At 49.8% G+C, this 19,414-nt stretch overlaps 1 protein-coding gene across 1 annotated transcript in view; it reads right to left on the bottom strand.

Annotated features, from left to right (window-relative positions):
- LOC125446762 (transient receptor potential cation channel subfamily M member 1-like) overlaps nt 1-19,414 on the bottom strand; it is a 186,645-nt gene that overhangs the window by 150,036 nt on the left and 17,195 nt on the right. Inside the window, exons 4-5 of the mRNA XM_059640140.1 lie at nt 18,600-18,679; nt 18,284-18,476 (exon numbers count right to left, since the gene is read on the bottom strand). Of these exons, the coding sequence (XP_059496123.1) occupies nt 18,284-18,476; nt 18,600-18,679 (273 nt within the window). The remainder of the gene's footprint in view (nt 1-18,283; nt 18,477-18,599; nt 18,680-19,414) is intronic.

Here is a 19,414-nt window from a genome sequence, read left to right as displayed (position 1 = left end):
TCACTGGGATACAGATCCTGAAGGTGCTGACTCTCAGTGGGATACAGTTCCTGAAGGTGCGGACTCTCACTGGGATACAGTTACTGAAGGTGCTGTGGGATACAGGTCCGGAAGGTGCTGACGCTCACTGGGATACAGATCCTGAAGGGGCTGACTCTCACTGGGATACAGTTCCTGAAGGTGATGCCTCTCACTCGGATACACTCCTGAAGGTGCTGACTCTCACTGGGATACAGTTCCTGAAGGTGCTGACAGTCACTCGGATACAGTTCCTGAAGGTGCTGACTGTCGATGGGATACATTCCTGAAGGTGCTGTCTCTCACTGGGATACAGTTCCTGAAGGTCCTGACTCTCACTGACACACAGTTCCTGAAGGTGCTGACTCTCACTGGGATGCAGTTCATGTAGGGACTGACTCTCACTGGGGCACAGTTCTTGTAGGGACTGACTCTCACTGGGATACAGTTCCTGAAGGTGCTGTCTCTCACTGGGATACAGTTCCTGAAGATGCTGATTCTCTCTGGGATACAGTTCCTGAAGGTGCTGACACTCACTGGGATACAGTTCCTGAAGGTGGGGACTCTCACTGGGATACAGTTCCTGAAGGTGATGACTCTCACTGGGATACAGTTCCTGAAGGTGCTGACTCTCACTGGGACACAGTTCCTGTAGGGGCTGACTCTCACGGGAAACAGTTCCTGAAGGGGCTGACTTTCACTGGGATACAGTTCCTGAAGGTGCTGACTCTCACTGGGATGCAGTTTCTGAAGGTGCTGACCCTCACTGGGATACAGTTCCTGAAGGTGCTGACTTTCACTGGCATTCAGTTCCTGTAGGGACTGACTCTCACTGGGATACAGTTCCTGTGGGGATTGACTTTCACTGGGATACAGTTCCTGAACGTGCTGAACCTCACTGGGATGCAGTTCCTGTAAGGGCTGACTCTAACTGGGATACAGTTCCTGAAGTTGCTGACTCTCACTGGGATACAGTTTCTGAAGGTGCTGACCCACATTGGGATACAGTTCCTGAAGGTGCTGACTCTCAATGGGATGCAGTTCCTGTAGGGACTTACTCTCACTGGGGCACAGTTCTTGTAGGGACTGACTCTCACTGGGATACAGTTCCAGAAGGTGCTGAGCTTCACTGGGATACAGTTCCTGAAGGTGCTGACTCACTGGGATGCAGTTCCTGAAGGTGCGGACCCTCACTGGGATACAGTTCCTGAAGGTGCTGACACTCACTGGGATACAGTTCCTGAAGGTGGGGACTCTCACTGGGATACATTCCTGAAGGTGCTGACTCTCACTGGGATACAGTTCCTTTTATGTGCTGAACCTCACTGGGATGCAGTTCCTGTAAGGGCTGACTCTAACTGGGATACAGTTCCTGAAGTTGCTGACTCTCACTGGGATACAGTTTCTGAAGGTGCTGACCCGCATTGGGATACAGTTCCTGAAGGTGCTGACTCTCAATGGGATGCAGTTCCTGTAGGGACTGACTCTCACTGGGGCACAGTTCTTGTAGGGACTGACTCTCACTGGGATACAGTTCCAGAAGGTGCTGAGCTTCACTGGGATACAGTTCCTGAAGGTGCTGACTCACTGGGATGCAGTTCCTGAAGGTGCGGACCCTCACTGGGATACAGTTCCTGAAGGTGCTGACACTCACTGGGATACAGTTCCTGAAGGTGGGGACTCTCACTGGGATACATTCCTGAAGGTGCTGACTCTCACTGGGATACAGTTCCTGAAGGGGCTGACTCTCACTGGGATACAGTTCCTGAAGGTCGTGACTCTCACTGGGATACAGTAACTGAAGGGGCTGACCCTCACTGGGATACAATTCCTGAATGAGCTGACTCTCACTGGGATACAGATCCTGAAGCGGCTGACTCTCACTGGGATACAGATCCTGAAGGTGCTGACACTCACTGGGATACAGTTCCTGAAGGTGGGGACTCTCACTGGGATACATTCCTGAAGGTGCTGATTCTCACTGGAATACAGTTCCTGAAGGAGCTGGCTCTCACTGGGATACAGTTCCTGAAGATGCTGTCTCTCACTGGGATACAGTTCCTGAAGGAGCTGAATCTCACTGGGATACAGTTCCTGAAGGTCCCGACTCTCACTGAGATACAGTTCCTGAAGGAGCTGAATCTCACTGGGATACAGTTCCTGAAGTAGCTGACTCTCACTGAGACACAGTTCCTGAATGTCCTGACCCTCGCTGGGATACAGTTTCTGAAGGTGCTGGCTCTCACTGGGATACAGTTCCTGAAGGTGCTGACTCTCAGTGGGATACAGTTCCTGAAGTTGCTGACTCTCACTGAGATACAGTTTCTAAAGGTCGTGACTCTCACTGGGATACAGTTCCTGAATGAGCAGACTTTCACTGGGAAACAGATCCTGAAGCTGCTGACTCTCACGGGGATACAGATCCTGAAGGTGCTGACTATCACTGGGAAAAAGTTCCTGAAGGTGCGGACTCTCACGGGGATACATTCCTGAAGGTGCTGTCTCTCACTGGGATACAGTTACTGAAGGTGCTGTTGGATACTGTTCCGGAAGGTGCTGACGCTCACTGGGATACAGATGCTGAAGGTGACGCCTCTCACTGGGATACAGTTACTGAAGGTGCTGTGGGATACAGTTCTGAAGGTGCTGACTCTCACTGGGATACAGTTCCTGAAGGTGATGTCTCTCAATGGGATACAGTTCCTGAAGGTGCTGACTCTCACTGGGATACAGTTCCTGAAGCTGCTGACTTTCACTGGGATACAGTTCCTGAAGGGGCTGACTTTCACTGGGATACAGTTGCTGAAGGTGCCGACTCTCACTGGGATGCAGTTTCTGAAGATGCTGACCCTCACTGGGATACAGTTCCTGTAGGGACTGACTCTCACTGGGATACAGTTCCTAAAGGTGCTGACTCTCGCTGGGATACAATTCCAGAAGGTACTGACTCTCACTGGGATACAGTTCCTGAAGGTGATGACTGTCACTGGCATACAGTTCCTGAAGGTGGTGACACTCACTGGGATACAGTTCCTGTAGGGACTGACTCTCACTGGGATACAGTTCCAGAAGGTGCTGACCTTCACTGGGATACAGTTCCTGAAGGTGCTGACTCTCACTGGGATGCAGTTTCTGAAGGTGCGGACCCTCACTGGGATACAGTTCCTGAAGGTGCTGACCCTCACTGGGATAAAGTTCCTGAAGGTCCTGACTCTCAATGGGATACAGTTCCTCAAGGTGCTGACTCTCTCTGGGATACAGTTCCTGAACGTGCTGAACCTCTCTGGGATGCAGTTCCTGTAAGGGCTGACTCTCACTGGGATACAGTTCCTGAAGGTGCTGACTCTCACTGGGATACAGTTTCTGAAGGTGCTGACCCACATTGGGATACAGTTCCTGAAGGTGCTGACTCTCACTGGGATGCAGATCCTGTCGGGACTGACTCTCACTGGGGCACAGTTCTTGTAGGGACTGACTCTCACTGGGATGCAGTTTCTGAAGGTGCGGACTCTCACTGGGATACAGTTCCTGAAGGTGCTGACACTCAGTGGGATACAGTTCCTGAAGGTGGGGACTCTCACTGGGATACATTCCTGAAGGTGCTGACTCTCACTGGGATACAGTTCCTGAAGGTCCTGACTCTCACTGAGACAAAGTTCCTGAAGGTGCTGACTCTCACTGGGATACAGTTCCTGAAGGTGCTGACTCTCACTGGGATACAGTACCTAAAGGTGCTGACTCTCACTGGGATACTGTTCCTGTAGGGGCTGACTCTCACCGGGAAACAGTTCCTGAAGGGGCTGACTTTCACTGGGATACAGTTCCTGAAGGTGCTGACTCTCACTGGGATGCAGTTTCTGAAGGTGCTGACCCTCACAGGGATACAGTTCCTGTAGGGACTGACTGTCATTGGGATACAGTTCCTGAAGGTGCTGAACCTCACTGGAATACAGTTCCTGAAGGAGCTGACTCTCACTGGGATACAGTTCGTGAAGATGCTGTCTCTCACTGGGATACAGTTCCTGAAGGTCCCGACTCTCACTGAGACACAGTTCCTGAATGACCTGACCCTCACTGGGATACAGTTCCTGAAGGTGCTGGCTCTCACTGGGATACAGTTCCTGAAGGGGCAGACTCTCAGTGGGATACAGTTCCTGAAGTTGCTGACTCTCACTGGGATACAGTTCCTGAAGGTCGTGACTCTCACGGGGATACAGTTCCTGACGGGGCTGATCCTCACTGGGATACAATTCCTGAATGAGCTGACTCTCACTGGGATACAGATCCTGAAGCGGCTGACTCTCACTGGGATACAGTTCCTGAAGGTGCTGTGGGATACAGTTCCGGAAGGTGCTGACGCTCACTGGGATACAGATCTTGAAGGGGCTGACTCTCACTGGGATACAGTTCCTGAAGGTGATGCCTCTCACTGGGATACAGTTCCTGAAGGTGCTGACTCTCACTGGGATTCAGTTCCTGAAGGTGCTGACACTCACTCGGATACAGTTCCTGAAGGTGCGGACTGTCAATGGGATACATTCCTGAAGGTGCTGTCTCTCACTGGGATACAGTTCCTGAAGGTCCTGACTCTCACTGAGACACAGTTCCTGAAGGTGCTGACTCTCACTGGGATACAGTTCCTGAAGTTGCTGACTCTCACTGGGATACAGTTTCTGAAGGTGCTGACCCTCACAGGGATACAGTTCCTGAAGGTGCTGTGTCTCACTGGGATACAGTTCCTGAAGGTCCTGACTCTCTCTGGGATACAGTTCCTGAAGGTGCTGACACTCACTGGGATACAATTCCTGAAGGTGCTGACTTTCACTGGGATACAGTTCCTGAAGGTGCTGACTCTCACTGGGATACAGTTCCTGTAGGGGCTGACTTTCACTGGGAAACAGTTCCTGAAGGGGCTGACTTTCACTGGGATACAGTTCCTGAAGGTGCTGACTCTCACTGGGATGCAGTTTCTGAAAGTGCTGACCCTCACTGGGATACAGTTCCAGATAGTGCTGACTTTCACTGGGATGCAGTTCCTGTAGGGACTGACTCTCACTGGGATACAGTTCCTGAAGGTGCTGAACCTCTCTGGAATACAGTTCCTGAAGGAGCTGACTCTCACTGGGATACAGTTCCTGAAGATACTGTCTCTCACTGGGATACAGTTCCTGAAGGAGCTGTATCTCACTGGGATACAGTTCCAGAAGGTCCCGACTCTCACTGAGACACTGTTCCTGAATGTCCTGACTCTCACTGGAATACAATTGCTGAAGGTCCTGACTCTCACTGGGATACAGTTCCTGAAGGAGCTGAATCTCACTGGGATACAGTTCCTGAAGTAGCTGACTCTCACTGAGACACAGTTCCTCAATGTCCTGACCCTCGCTGGGATACAGTTCCTGAAGGTGCTGGCTCTCACTGAGATACAGTTCCTGAAGGTCGTGACTCTCACTGGGATACAGTTCCTGAATGAGCTGGATCTCACTTGGATACAGATCCTGAAGCGGCTGACTCTCACTGGGATACAGATCCTGAAGGTGCTGACCATCACTGGGATAAAGTTCCTGAAGGTGCGGACTCTCACTGGGATACAGTTCCTGAAGGTCGTGACTCTCACTGGGACACAGTTCCTGAAGGGCTGACCCTCACTGGGATACGATTCCTGAATGAGCTGACTCTCACTGGGATACAGATCCTGAAGCGGCTGACTCTCACTGGGATACAGATCCTGAAGGTGCTGACTCTCACTGGGATACAATTCCTGAAGGAGCGGACTCTCACTGGGATACATTCCTGAAGGTGCTGTCTCTCACTGGGATACAGTACCTGAAGGTGCTGTGGGATACAGTTCCGGAAGGTGCAGACGCTCACTGGGGCACAGTTCTTGTAGGGACTGACAGTCACTAGGATACAGTTCCTGAAGGTGCTGAACCTCACTGGAATACAGATCCTGAAGGAGCTGACTCTCACTGGGATACAGTTCCTGAAGGTGCTGTCTCTCACTGGGATACAGTTCCTGAAGGTGCTGATTCTCTCTGGAACACAGTTCCTGAAGGTGCTGACACTCACTGGGACACAATTCCTGAAGGTGGGGACTCTCACTGGGATACATTCCTGAAGGTGCTGACTCTCACTGGGATACAGTTCCTGAAGGTGCTGACTCTCACTGGGACGCAGTTCCTGAAGGTGCTGACTCTCACTGGGATACAGTTCCTGTAGGGGCTGACTCTCACTGGGAAACAGTTCCTGAAGGGGCTGACTTTCACTGGGATACAGTTACTGAAGGTGCTGGCTCTCACTGAGACACTGTTCCTGAAGGTCCTGACCCTCACTGGGATACAGTTCCTGAAGGTGCTGGCTCTCACTGGGATACAGTTCCTGAAGGGGCTGACTCTCAGTGGGATACAGTTCCTGAAGGTCGTGACTCTCACTGGGATACAGTAACTGAAGGGGCTGACCCTCACTGGGATACAATTCCTGAATGAGCTGACTCTCACTGGGATACAGATCCTGAAGCGGCTGACTCTCACTGGGATACAGATCCTGAAGGTGCTGACTCTCACTGGGATACAATTCCTGAAGGAGCGGACTCTCACTGGGATACATTCCTGAAGGTGCTGACTCTCATTGGGATACAGTTCCTGAAGGTGCTGACTCTCACTGGGATACAGTTCCTAAAGGTCCCGACTCTCACTGAGACACTGTTCCTGAATGTCCTGACTCTCACTGGGATACAATTGCTGAAGGTCCTGACTCTCACTGGGATACAGTTCCTGAAGGAGCTGAATCTCACTGGGATACAGTTCCTGAAGTAGCTGACTCTCACTGAGACACAGTTCCTGAATATCCTGACCCTCGCTGGGATACAGTTCCTGAAGGTGGTGGCTCTCACTGGGATACAGTTCCTGAAGCGGCTGACTCTCAGTGGGATACAGTTCCTGAAGGTGATGCCTCTCACTGGGATACAGTTCCTGTAGGGGCTGACTCTCACTGGGAAACAGTTCCTGAAGGGGCTGACTTTCACTGGGATACAGTTACTGAAGGTGCTGGCTCTCACTGAGACACTGTTCCTGAAGGTCCTGACCCTCACTGGGATACAGTTCCTGAAGGTGCTGGCTCTCACTGGGATACAGTTCCTGAAGGGGCTGACTCTCAGTGGGATACAGTTCCTGAAGGTCGTGACTCTCACTGGGATACAGTAACTGAAGGGGCTGACCCTCACTGGGATACAATTCCTGAATGAGCTGACTCTCACTGGGATACAGATCCTGAAGCGGCTGACTCTCACTGGGATACAGATCCTGAAGGTGCTGACTCTCACTGGGATACAATTCCTGAAGGAGCGGACTCTCACTGGGATACATTCCTGAAGGTGCTGACTCTCATTGGGATACAGTTCCTGAAGGTGCTGACTCTCACTGGGATACAGTTCCTAAAGGTCCCGACTCTCACTGAGACACTGTTCCTGAATGTCCTGACTCTCACTGGGATACAATTGCTGAAGGTCCTGACTCTCACTGGGATACAGTTCCTGAAGGAGCTGAATCTCACTGGGATACAGTTCCTGAAGTAGCTGACTCTCACTGAGACACAGTTCCTGAATATCCTGACCCTCGCTGGGATACAGTTCCTGAAGGTGGTGGCTCTCACTGGGATACAGTTCCTGAAGCGGCTGACTCTCAGTGGGATACAGTTCCTGAAGTTGCTGACTCTCACTGGGATACAGTTCCTGAAGGTCGTGACTCTCACTGGGACACAGTTCCTGAAGGGCTGACCCTCACTGGGATACGATTCCTGAATGAGCTGACTCTCACTGGGATACAGATCCTGAAGCGGCTGACTCTCACTGGGATACAGATCCTGAAGGTGCTGACTCTCACTGGGATACAATTCCTGAAGGAGCGGACTCTCACTGGGATACATTCCTGAAGGTGCTGTCTCTCACTGGGATACAGTACCTGAAGGTGCTGTGGGATACAGTTCCGGAAGGTGCAGACGCTCACTGGGGCACAGTTCTTGTAGGGACTGACAGTCACTAGGATACAGTTCCTGAAGGTGCTGAACCTCACTGGAATACAGATCCTGAAGGAGCTGACTCTCACTGGGATACAGTTCCTGAAGGTGCTGATTCTCTCTGGAATACAGTTCCTGAAGGTGCTGACACTCACTGGGACACAATTCCTGAAGGTGGGGACTCTCACTGGGATACATTCCTGAAGGTGCTGACTCTCACTGGGATACAGTTCCTGAAGGTGCTGACTCTCACTGGGACGCAGTTCCTGAAGGTGCTGACTCTCACTGGGATACAGTTCCTGTAGGGGCTGACTCTCACTGGGAAACAGTTCCTGAAGGGGCTGACTTTCACTGGGATACAGTTACTGAAGGTGCTGGCTCTCACTGAGACACTGTTCCTGAAGGTCCTGACCCTCACTGGGATACAGTTCCTGAAGGTGCTGGCTCTCACTGGGATACAGTTCCTGAAGGGGCTGACTCTCAGTGGGATACAGTTCCTGAAGGTCGTGACTCTCACTGGGATACAGTAACTGAAGGGGCTGACCCTCACTGGGATACAATTCCTGAATGAGCTGACTCTCACTGGGATACAGATCCTGAAGGTGCTGACTCTCACTGGGATACAGATCCTGAAGGTGCTGACTCTCACTGGGATACAATTCCTGAAGGAGCGGACTCTCACTGGGATACATTCCTGAAGGTGCTGACTCTCATTGGGATACAGTTCCTGAAGGTGCTGACTCTCACTGGGATACAGTTCCTAAAGGTCCCGACTCTCACTGAGACACTGTTCCTGAATGTCCTGACTCTCACTGGGATACAATTGCTGAAGGTCCTGACTCTCACTGGGATACAGTTCCTGAAGGAGCTGAATCTCACTGGGATACAGTTCCTGAAGTAGCTGACTCTCACTGAGACACAGTTCCTGAATATCCTGACCCTCGCTGGGATACAGTTCCTGAAGGTGGTGGCTCTCACTGGGATACAGTTCCTGAAGCGGCTGACTCTCAGTGGGATACAGTTCCTGAAGGTGATGCCTCTCAGTGGGATACAGTTCCAAAAGGTGCTGACTCTCACTGGGATACAGTTCCTGAAGGTGCTGACTCTCACTCGGATACAGTTCCTGAAGGTGCGGACTGTCAATGGGATACATTCCTGAAGGTGCTGTCTCTCACTGGGATACAGTTCCTGAAGGTCCTGACTCTCACTGAGACACAGTTCCTGAAGGTGCTGACTCTCACTGGGATAGAGATCCTGAAGTTGCTGACTCTCACTGGGATACAGTTTCTGAAGGTGATGACCCTCACAGGGGTACAGTTCCTGAAGGTGCTGACTCTCACTGGGATACAGTTCCTGAAGGTGCTGAATCTCACTGGAATACAGTTCCTTAAGGAGCTGACTCTCACTGGGATACCGTTCCTGTAGGGGCTGACTCACACTGGGAAACAGTTCCTGAAGGTGCTGACTCTCACTGGGATACAGTTCCTGAAGGTGCTGAACCTCACTGGAATACAGTTCCTGAAGGAGCTGACTCTCACTGGGATACAGTTCCTGAAGATGCTGTCTCTCACTGGGATACAGTTCCTGAAGGAGCTGAATCTGACTGGGATACAGTTCCTGAAGGTCCCGACTCTCACTGAGACACTGTTCCTGAATGTCCTGACTCTCACTGGGATACAATTGCTGAAGGTCCTGACTCTCACTGGGATACAGTTCCTGAAGGAGTTGAATCTCACTGGGATACAGTTCCTGAAGTAGCTGACTCTCACTGGGATACAGTTCCTGAAGGTGCTGATTCTCTCTGGGATACAGTTCCTGTAGGGGCTGACTCTCACTGGGAAACAGTTCCTGAAGGTGCTGACTCTCACTGCGATACAGTTCCTGAAGGTGCTGACTCTCACTGGGATACAGTTCCTGCAGGGGCTGACTCTCACTGGGAAACAGTTCCTGCAGGGGCTGACTCTCAGTGGGAAACAGTTCCTGAAAGGGCTGACTTTCACTGGGATACAGTTCCTGAAGGTGCTGACTCTCACTGGGATGCAGTTCCTGAAGGTGCTGGCTCTCACTGGGATGCAGTTCCTGTATGGACTGATTCTCACTGGGATACAGTTCCTGAAGGTGCTGAACCTCTCTGGAATACAGTTCCTGAAGGAGCTGACTCTTACTGGGATACAGTTCCTGAAGATGCTGACTCTCAATGGGAAACAGTTCCTGAAGGGGCTGACTTTCACTGGGATACAGTTCCTGATGGTGCGGACTCTCACGGGGATACATTCCTGAAGGTGCTGTCTCTCAATGGGACACAGTTACTGAAGGTGCTGTGGGATACAGTTCCGGAAGGTGCTGACGCTCACTGGGATACAGATCCTGAAGGTGACGCCTCTCACTGGGATACAGTTACTGAAGGTGCTGTGGGATACAGTTCCGGAAGGTGCTGACTCTCACTGGGATACAGTTCCTGAAGGTGATGCCTCTCACTGGGATACAGTTCCTGAAGGTGCTGACTCTCACTGGGATACAGTTCCTGTAGGGGCTGACTCTCACGGGGAAACAGTTCCTGAAGGGGCTGACTTTGACTGGGATACAGTTCCTGAAGGTGCTGACTCTCACTGGGATACAGTTCCTGAAGGTGCTGACTCTCACTGGGATGCAGTTCCTGTATGGACTGACTCTCACTGGGATACAGTTCCTGAAGGTGCTGAACCTCTCTGGAATACAGTTCCTGAAGGAGCTGACTCTTACTGGGATACAGTTCCTGAAGATGCTGTCTCTCACTGGGATACAGTTCCTGAGGGAGCTGAATCTCACTGGTATACAGTTACTGAAGGTCCCGACTCTCACTGAGACACTGTTCCTGAATGTCCTGACTCTCACTGGGATACAATTGCTGAAGGTCCTGATTCTCACTGGGATACAGTTCCTGAAGGAGCTGAATCTCACTGGTATACAGTTCCTGAAGTAGCTGACTCTCACTGAGACACAGTTCCTGAATGTCCTGACCCTCACTGGGATACAGTTCCTGAAGGTGCTGGCTCTCACTGGGATACAGTTCCTGAAGGGGCTGACTCTCAGTGGGATACAGTTCCTGACGTTGCTGACTCTCACTGGGATACAGTTCCTGAAGGTCGTGACTCTCACTGGGATACAGTTCCTGAAGGGGCTGACCCTCACTGGGATACAATTCCTGAATGAGCTGACTCTCACTGGGATACAGATCCTGAAGCGGCTGACTCTCACTGGGATACAGATCCTGAAGGTGCTGACTCTCACTGGGATACAATTCCTGAAGGAGCGGACTCTCACGGGGATACATTCCTGAAGGTGCTGTCTCTCACTGGGATACAGTTACTGAAGGTGCTGTGGGATACAGTTCCGGAAGGTGCAGACGCTCACTGGGATACAGATCCTGTAGGGGCTGACTCTCAGTGGTATACAGATCCTGAAGGGGCTGACACTCGCTGGGAAACAGTTCCTAAAGGTGATGCCTCTCACTGGGATACACTTCCTGAAGGTGCTGACTTTCACTGGGATGCAGTTTCTGAAGGTGCTGATCCTCACTGGGATACAGTTCCTGAAGGTGCTGACTTTCACTGGGATGCAGTTCCTGTAGGGACTGACTCTCACTGGGATACAATTCCTGTAGGGACTGACTCTCACTGGGATACAGTTCCTGAAGGTGCTGAAACTCACTGGAATACAGTTCGTGAAGGAGCTGACTCTCACTGGGATACAGTTCCTGAAGATGCTGTCTCTCACTGGGATACAGTTCCTGAAGGAGCTGAATCTCACTGGTATACAGTTCCTGAAGGTCCCGACTCTCACTGAGACAATGTTCCTGAATGTCCTGACTCTCACTGGGATACAATTTCTGAAGGCCCTGACTCTCACTGGGATACAGTTCCTGAAGGAGCTGAATCTCACTGGGATACAGTTCCTGAAGTAGCTGACTCCCACTGAGACACAGTTCCTGAATGTCCTGACCCTCACTGCGATACAGTTCCTGAAGGTGCTGGCTCTCACTGGGATAAAGTTCGTGAAGGGGCTGACTCTCACTGGGATACAGTTCCTAAAGGTGCTGACTGTCACTGGGATACAGTTCCTGAAGGTGGTGACACTCACTGGGATACAGTTCCTGTAGGGACTGACTCTCACTGGGACACAGTTCCAGAAGGTGCTGACTTTCACTGGGATACAGTTCCTGAAGGTGCTGACTCTCACTGGGATGCAGTTTCTGAAGGTGCGGACCCTCACTGGGATACAGTTCCTGAAGGTGCTGTCTCTCACTGGGATACAGTTCCTGTAGGGACTGACTCTCACTGGGATACAGTTCCTGAAGGTCCTGACTCTCACTTGGATACAGTTCCTGAAGAGGCTAACTCTCACTGGGATACAGTTCCTGAAGGAGCTAACTCTCAGTGGGAGGCAGTTTCTGAAGGTGCTGACCCTCACTGGGATACAGTTCCTGAAGGTCCTGACTCTCAATGGGATACAGTTCCTCAAAGTGCTGACTCTCTCTGGGATACAGTTCCTGAACGTGCTGAACCTCACTGGGATGCAGTTCCTGTCAGGGCTGACTCTCACTGGGATACAGTTCCTGAAGGTGCTGACTCTCACTGGGATACAGTTTCTGAAGGTGCTGACCTACATTGGGATACAGTTCCTGAAGGTGCTGACTCTCACTGGGATGCAGATCCTGTAGGCACTGACTCTCACTGGGGCACAGTTCTTGTAGGGACTGATTCTCACTGGGATGCAGTTTCTGAAGGTGCGGACCCTCACTGCGATACAGTTCCTGAAGGTGCTGACACTCACTGGGATACAGTTCCTGAAGGTGGGGACTCTCACTGGGATACATTCCTGAAGGTGCTGACTCTCACTGGGATACAGTTCCTGAAGGTCCTGACTCTCACTGAGACAAAGTTCCTGAAGGAGCTGACTCTCACTGGGATACAGTTCGTGAAGATGCTGTCTCTCACTGAGATACAGTTCCTGAAGGAGCTGAATCTCACTGGTATACAGTTCCTGAAGGTCCCGACTCTCACTGAGACACTGTTCCTGCATGTCCTGACACTCACTGGGATACAATTGCTGAAGGTCCTGACTCTCACTGGGATACAGTTCCTGAAGGAGCTGAATCTCACTGGGATACAGTTCCTGAAGTAGCTGACTCTCACTGAGACACAGTTCCTGACTGTCCTGACCCTCACTGGGATACAGTTCCTGAAGATGCTGGCTCTCACTGGGATACAGTTCCTGAAGGGGCAGACTCTCAGTGGGATACAGTTCCTGAAGTTGCTGACTCTCACTGGGATACAGTTCCTGAAGGTCGTGACTCTCACTGGGAAACAGTTCCTGACGGGGCTGACCCTCACTGGGTTACAATTCCTGAATGAGCTGACTCTCACTGGGATACAGATCCTGAAGCGGCTGACTCTCACTGGGATACAGATCCTGAAGGTGCTGACTCTCACTGGGATACAGTTCCTGAAGGTGCGGACTCTCACTGGGATACATTGCTGAAGGTGCAGTCTCTCACGGGGATACAGTTACTGAAGGTGCTGTGGGATACAGTTCCGGAAGGTGCAGACGCTCACTGGGATACAGATCCTGTAGGGGCTGACTCTCAGTGGGATACAGATCTTGAAGGGGCTGTCTCTCACTGGGATACAGTTCCTGAAGGAGCTGAATCTCACTGGTATACAGTTCCTGAAGGTCCCGACTCTCACTGAGACAATGTTCCTGAATGTCCTGACTCTCACTGGGATACAATTTCTGAAGGTCCTGACTCTCACTGGGATACAGTTCCTGAAGGAGCTGAATCTCACTGGGATACAGTTCCTGAAGTAGCTGACTCCCACTGAGACACAGTTCCTGAATGTCCTGACCCTCACTGCGATACAGTTCCTGAAGGTGCTGGCTCTCACTGGGATACAGTTCGTGAAGGGGCTGACTCTCAGTGGGATACAGTTCCTGAAGTTGCTGACTCTCACTGGGATACAGTTCCTAAAGGTGCTGACTCTCGCTGGGATACAATTCCAGAAGGTACTGACTCTCACTGGGATACAGTTCCTGAAGGTGATGACTGTCACTGGGATACAGTTCCTGAAGGTGGTGACACTCACTGGGATACAGTTCCTGTAGGGACTGACTCTCACTGGGACACAGTTCCAGAAGGTGCTGACTTTCACTGGGATACAGTTCCTGAAGGTGCTGACTCTCACTGGGATGCAGTTTCTGAAGGTGCGGACCCTCACTGGGATACAGTTCCTGAAGGTGCTGTCTCTCACTGGGATACAGTTCCTGTAGGGACTGACTCTCACTGGGATACAGTTCCTGAAGGTCCTGACTCTCACTTGGATACAGTTCCTGAAGAGGCTAACTCTCACTGGGATACAGTTCCTGAAGGAGCTAACTCTCAGTGGGAGGCAGTTTCTGAAGGTGCTGACCCTCACTGGGATACAGTTCCTGAAGGTCCTGACTCTCAATGGGATACAGTTCCTCAAAGTGCTGACTCTCTCTGGGATACAGTTCCTGAACGTGCTGAACCTCACTGGGATGCAGTTCCTGTCAGGGCTGACTCTCACTGGGATACAGTTCCTGAAGGTGCTGACTCTCACTGGGATACAGTTTCTGAAGGTGCTGACCCACATTGGGATACAGTTCCTGAAGGTGCTGACTCTCACTGGGATGCAGATCCTGTAGGGACTGACTCTCACTGGGGCACAGTTCTTGTAGGGACTGACTCTCACTGGGATGCAGTTTCTGAAGGTGCGGACCCTCACTGCGATACAGTTCCTGAAGGTGCTGACACTCACTGGGATACAGTTCCTGAAGGTGGGGACTCTCACTGGGATACATTCCTGAAGGTGCTGACTCTCACTGGGAAACAGTTCCTGAAGGTCCTGACTCTCACTGAGACAAAGTTCCTGAAGGAGCTGACTCTCACTGGGATACAGTTCGTGAAGATGCTGTCTCTCACTGGGATACAGTTCCTGAAGGAGCTGAATCTCACTGGTATACAGATCGTGAAGGTCCCGACTCTCACTGAGACACTGTTCCTGCATGTCCTGACACTCACTGGGATACAATTGCTGAAGGTCCTGACTCTCACTGGGATACAGTTCCTGAAGGAGCTGAATCTCACTGGGATACAGTTCCTGAAGTAGCTGACTCTCACTGAGACACAGTTCCTGAATGTCCTGACCCTCACTGGGATACAGTTCCTGAAGGTGCTGGCTCTCACTGGGATACAGTTCCTGAAGGGGCAGACTCTCAGTGGGATACAGTTCCTGAAGTTGCTGACTCTCACTGGGATACAGTTCCTGAAGGTCGTGACTCTCACTGGGATACAGTTCCTGACGGGGCTGACCCTCACTGGGATACAATTCCTGAATGAGCTGACTCTCACTGGGATACAGATCCTGAAGCGGCTGACTCTCACTGGGATACAGATCCTGAAGGTGCTGACTCTCACTGGGATACAGTTCCTGAAGGTGCGGACTCTCACTGGGATACATTGCTGAAGGTGCAGTCTCTCACGGGGATACAGTTACTGAAGGTGCTGTGGGATACAGTTCCGGAAGGTGCAGACGCTCACTGGGATACAGATCCTGAAGGGGCTGACTCTCAGTGGGATACAGATCTTGAAGGGGCTGACTCTCACTGGGATACAGTTCCTGAAGGTGCTGACTCTCACTGGGATACAGTTCCTGAAGGTGCTGACACTCACTCGGATACAGTTCCTGAAGGTGCGGACTGTCAATGGGATACATTCCTGAAGGTGCTGTCTCTCACTGGGATACAGTTCCTGAAGGTCCTGACTCTCACTGAGACACAGTTCCTGAAGGTGCTGACTCTCAATGGGATACAGTTCCTGAAGTTGCTGACTCTCACTGGGATACAGTTTCTGAAGGTGCTGACCCTCACAGGAATACAGTTCCTGAATGTGCTGTGTCTCACTGGGATACAGTTCCTGAAGGTCCTGAGTCTCTCTGGGATACAGTTCCTGAAGGTGCTGACACTCACTGGGATACAATTCCTGAAGGTGCTGACTCTCACTGGGATACAGTTCCTGAAGGTGCTGACTCTCACTGGGATACAGTTCCTGTAGGGGCTGACACTCACTGGGAAACAGTTCCTGAAGGGGCTGACTTTCACTGGGATACAGTTCCTGAAGGTGCTGACTCTCACTGGGATGCAGTTTCTGAAAGTGCTGACCCTCACTGGGATACAGTTCCTGAAGGTGCTGACTCTCACTGGGATTACAGAGGGAAATCATTTTTTGCCTCTATTTCTACCTCTTCTTTCACACTCTTTAATTGCCTCTCATTCATTAAAATTCAAAGTTTTGCTATGAATATGTTGGGAACAGCAGACATATCTTGGGACCTTGACCAACACTTCTTTCAAATTATTCAAAAAGCTGGTTTTAAACACATCAGTTTTTATTTAACTGCACTCTCATTGAGTGAAACAGTGAATCTGGGTCACTGTAGGATTTGATGAAATCAGGTTTAAATCACATTCTCGCAACAGACTTTTAGTCATAAACCTTCAGATAAGTCTGAGTGCCTGCAGGAATATAAGATGCATCACAAATTCAATCCATTTGCTCACAATTAAAGCAGACAGAAGAAAATGCAACACCATTTTAAAAGAGGATGTTGCTACAGAACCAGCAATAAAATTCCTGAGCCCCAATCCCATCCACACTATCAGGGCATTCCAGAAAAGTCCAATCTATTCCATCACCTCCCAGTGACCCAAAAACCACTCTCCAATATGGGTTCTGTCTCACAGCAAATATGAGATACACTTTATGGGACTTTTTAAAAATATCATTACTGGATCACAGCATGTTACCAAATGGTACAAAGGCCTCAGGCTCCACGTTATTGAGACCTCTTGCAGCATGACGTGCTGAGGGAAGTGTACTCCAACGCATTCGAGTCGCTTGGATTGAACCGAGACTTGCAAGTGCCTGCATTTGTATAGTACGTGTGCAAATATAAGTGCTGTGATAAAACTTAATTGAATGCTCTAGTTTCATGTGACCTATGTCTCATTTATATATGATAGGGGCTACTATCAGTAGATATCATGCCATGTTAGGAAGCCTGGAGGCGTTATTGTTCAAACATTAATCCCGGTTCAAATCTGCCTAGAGAAGATGGTGAAATCTGAATTCAATAAAAATCTGGAATTAAAAGTCTAATGATGACCATGAATCCATTGTTGATTGGTGGAAAACCCATCTGGTTCACAATTAGGGATTGGCAATAAATGCTGGTCTAGCCAGTGACACCCACGTCCAGGAGTGAATGTTTTACAGAAATGTCATAGAACGTAGAACAATACAGCGCACAACAGGCCCTTTGTTCCTCAATGTTGTGCCGACCTGTGAATTAATCTAAGCCCCTCCCCCTACAATATCCCATCATGTCATGATAGTAACATGGCAGTAAGCACCAATTATTGTGACAGCTCACTGGCTCACTGGTTAGCACTGCAGCCTCACAGCACTAGGGACCTGGGTTCGATTCCAGCCTCATGAGACTGTCTGTGCGGAGTGTGCACATTCACCCCGTGTCTGTGTGGGTTTCCTCCAAGTGCTCCGATTTCCTCCCACAATCCAATGGTGTACAGGTTCGGTAGATTGTATGTGCTAAATTGCCCAAAGTGTCAAGGAATATGCAGGCTAAGTGGATTAATTGTGAGAAATGCAGGGTTATGGAGATGGGTGAGATGCTGTTCAGAGGGTCAGTGTGGACTTGATGGGCTGAATGACCTTTCAAACTGGAGGGATTCTATTAACTGCTTATAAAATAATCCTCTCAGAATATTATACAGCTCTGGGTCATAAATCATTTAGATGACCAGCCACCATAAATTTACATGAGTATAGATCTCCAATTTAAATAGACAGGAGGTAGATTTTCCTTATTACTGCTTAAAGTTTGGGCCGATCAAGTGAGAGGCTCTCTATCTCTTTTACAAAAACACAACACCCAGCAGCCATCATTCTAATCTAACGCCAAACTCCCTGTTTCTCATTTCCAGCTAAGGAACAGCAGATCGATAATGGTTAGGATCAGACTCATGCAGCTAATTATCTTGGTGAATAGATCCAAGACTTTGTGAAGGTGCAGCCAAATTCAGTGTCTCCAAGGAGAAATGGAGAGAAAGACTTCAGTGTTAATTTGAGCCAATATCACATGCAACTCATAATGCACAGTGTGGTGTTGGTCCTTACCATAGCTTTGCTGGTGTGACCTCCACCTTGAAATTCCATGGCTCCGTAAGCATCAGTGGGACTAGCCCAAGTGTGCTTCTGGGGCGTCCATTTCCCAGGCTGAGCCACCTGCTTCTCCTCCTCTCCTGTGTCACTGCGTGGAGCAACTGGAGCAGTGGTGACATGCTGGCCAATCAGCTGACCACAGCAGCACCTTGGAAAAAAAGGGAGCTGAATGACTACATCCGAAGGAGACACTAAGTCACCAACACAACATACATTTAACTTTAAAATCCCATCACATTCAATGCCTGGCTCTTCAGAACTGCACTGTTACCTCTGTGGATCTTTGGGGTTCGGAATTACACAAATACAATCACGCTTCTGGAAGTGTTTCTCGATCCAAGCTTTGTGGCCCTGGAGTTAGAAACAAGAATTTTTACATTCCAATTGCAAAGGATATAATTTGGCATAAAAATCAAGTTTGTGTTGCATTTCAGTTTTCACAATCAGATTTTTATGAAGGAGAACACACCCTTCCCGTTGCAGCTCATTGCCTATTGTTCTGCTGCTAACAGAAAATGGAATTTCATCTGTGAAAACGTGGACTCTTATATTCTGATACCTCGCATTCATACATTATTGACACAATTAAACATCTTAAGGCATTTAACAACAGCATTCCAGATAAAGGCTGCATCCACCTATTTCCTACAAGGTTAATTCCTTTAGCTTAACATTTGAGAAACACACTTACACCAACTTGTAACAAGGTCAGCCATAAATCAAGGACTAAAATTCAATTCAAAAGGTATTTTTTTATTTAAACAGAAACCAGGGTTTTACTCTGTGGTTCTGTCGTTCCAATCCCACTGCTCACAAGTGGAATTTCTTAACTCTGAGGAGTAGGGAGGATTTGATGGCAATCACATGGATTTGATGAGGTCCAAGGTTTCTGTGTGGTTTCAGGAGGTTTCTCACTAACCAGGACGACAAGGAAATTTGTAAACTCACACACCTGGAGACCACAAAAGCCTCAGCCTTGCTTGGTGGCTCTGGCACATGCTGTTACAGACAAACTCTGCCTCTAGCCAGCAGTTCCTGGAAACCTGGTGCTGTAGCAACTAAACTTAATTGTCAGTTTTTCAACTT

This window comes from Stegostoma tigrinum, chromosome 36 (genome assembly GCF_030684315.1).
Source record: "Stegostoma tigrinum isolate sSteTig4 chromosome 36, sSteTig4.hap1, whole genome shotgun sequence".
In the NCBI taxonomy this organism is placed as follows: domain Eukaryota; kingdom Metazoa; phylum Chordata; class Chondrichthyes; order Orectolobiformes; family Stegostomatidae; genus Stegostoma; species Stegostoma tigrinum.
This window is presented reverse-complemented; position numbering and strand designations above follow the sequence as displayed.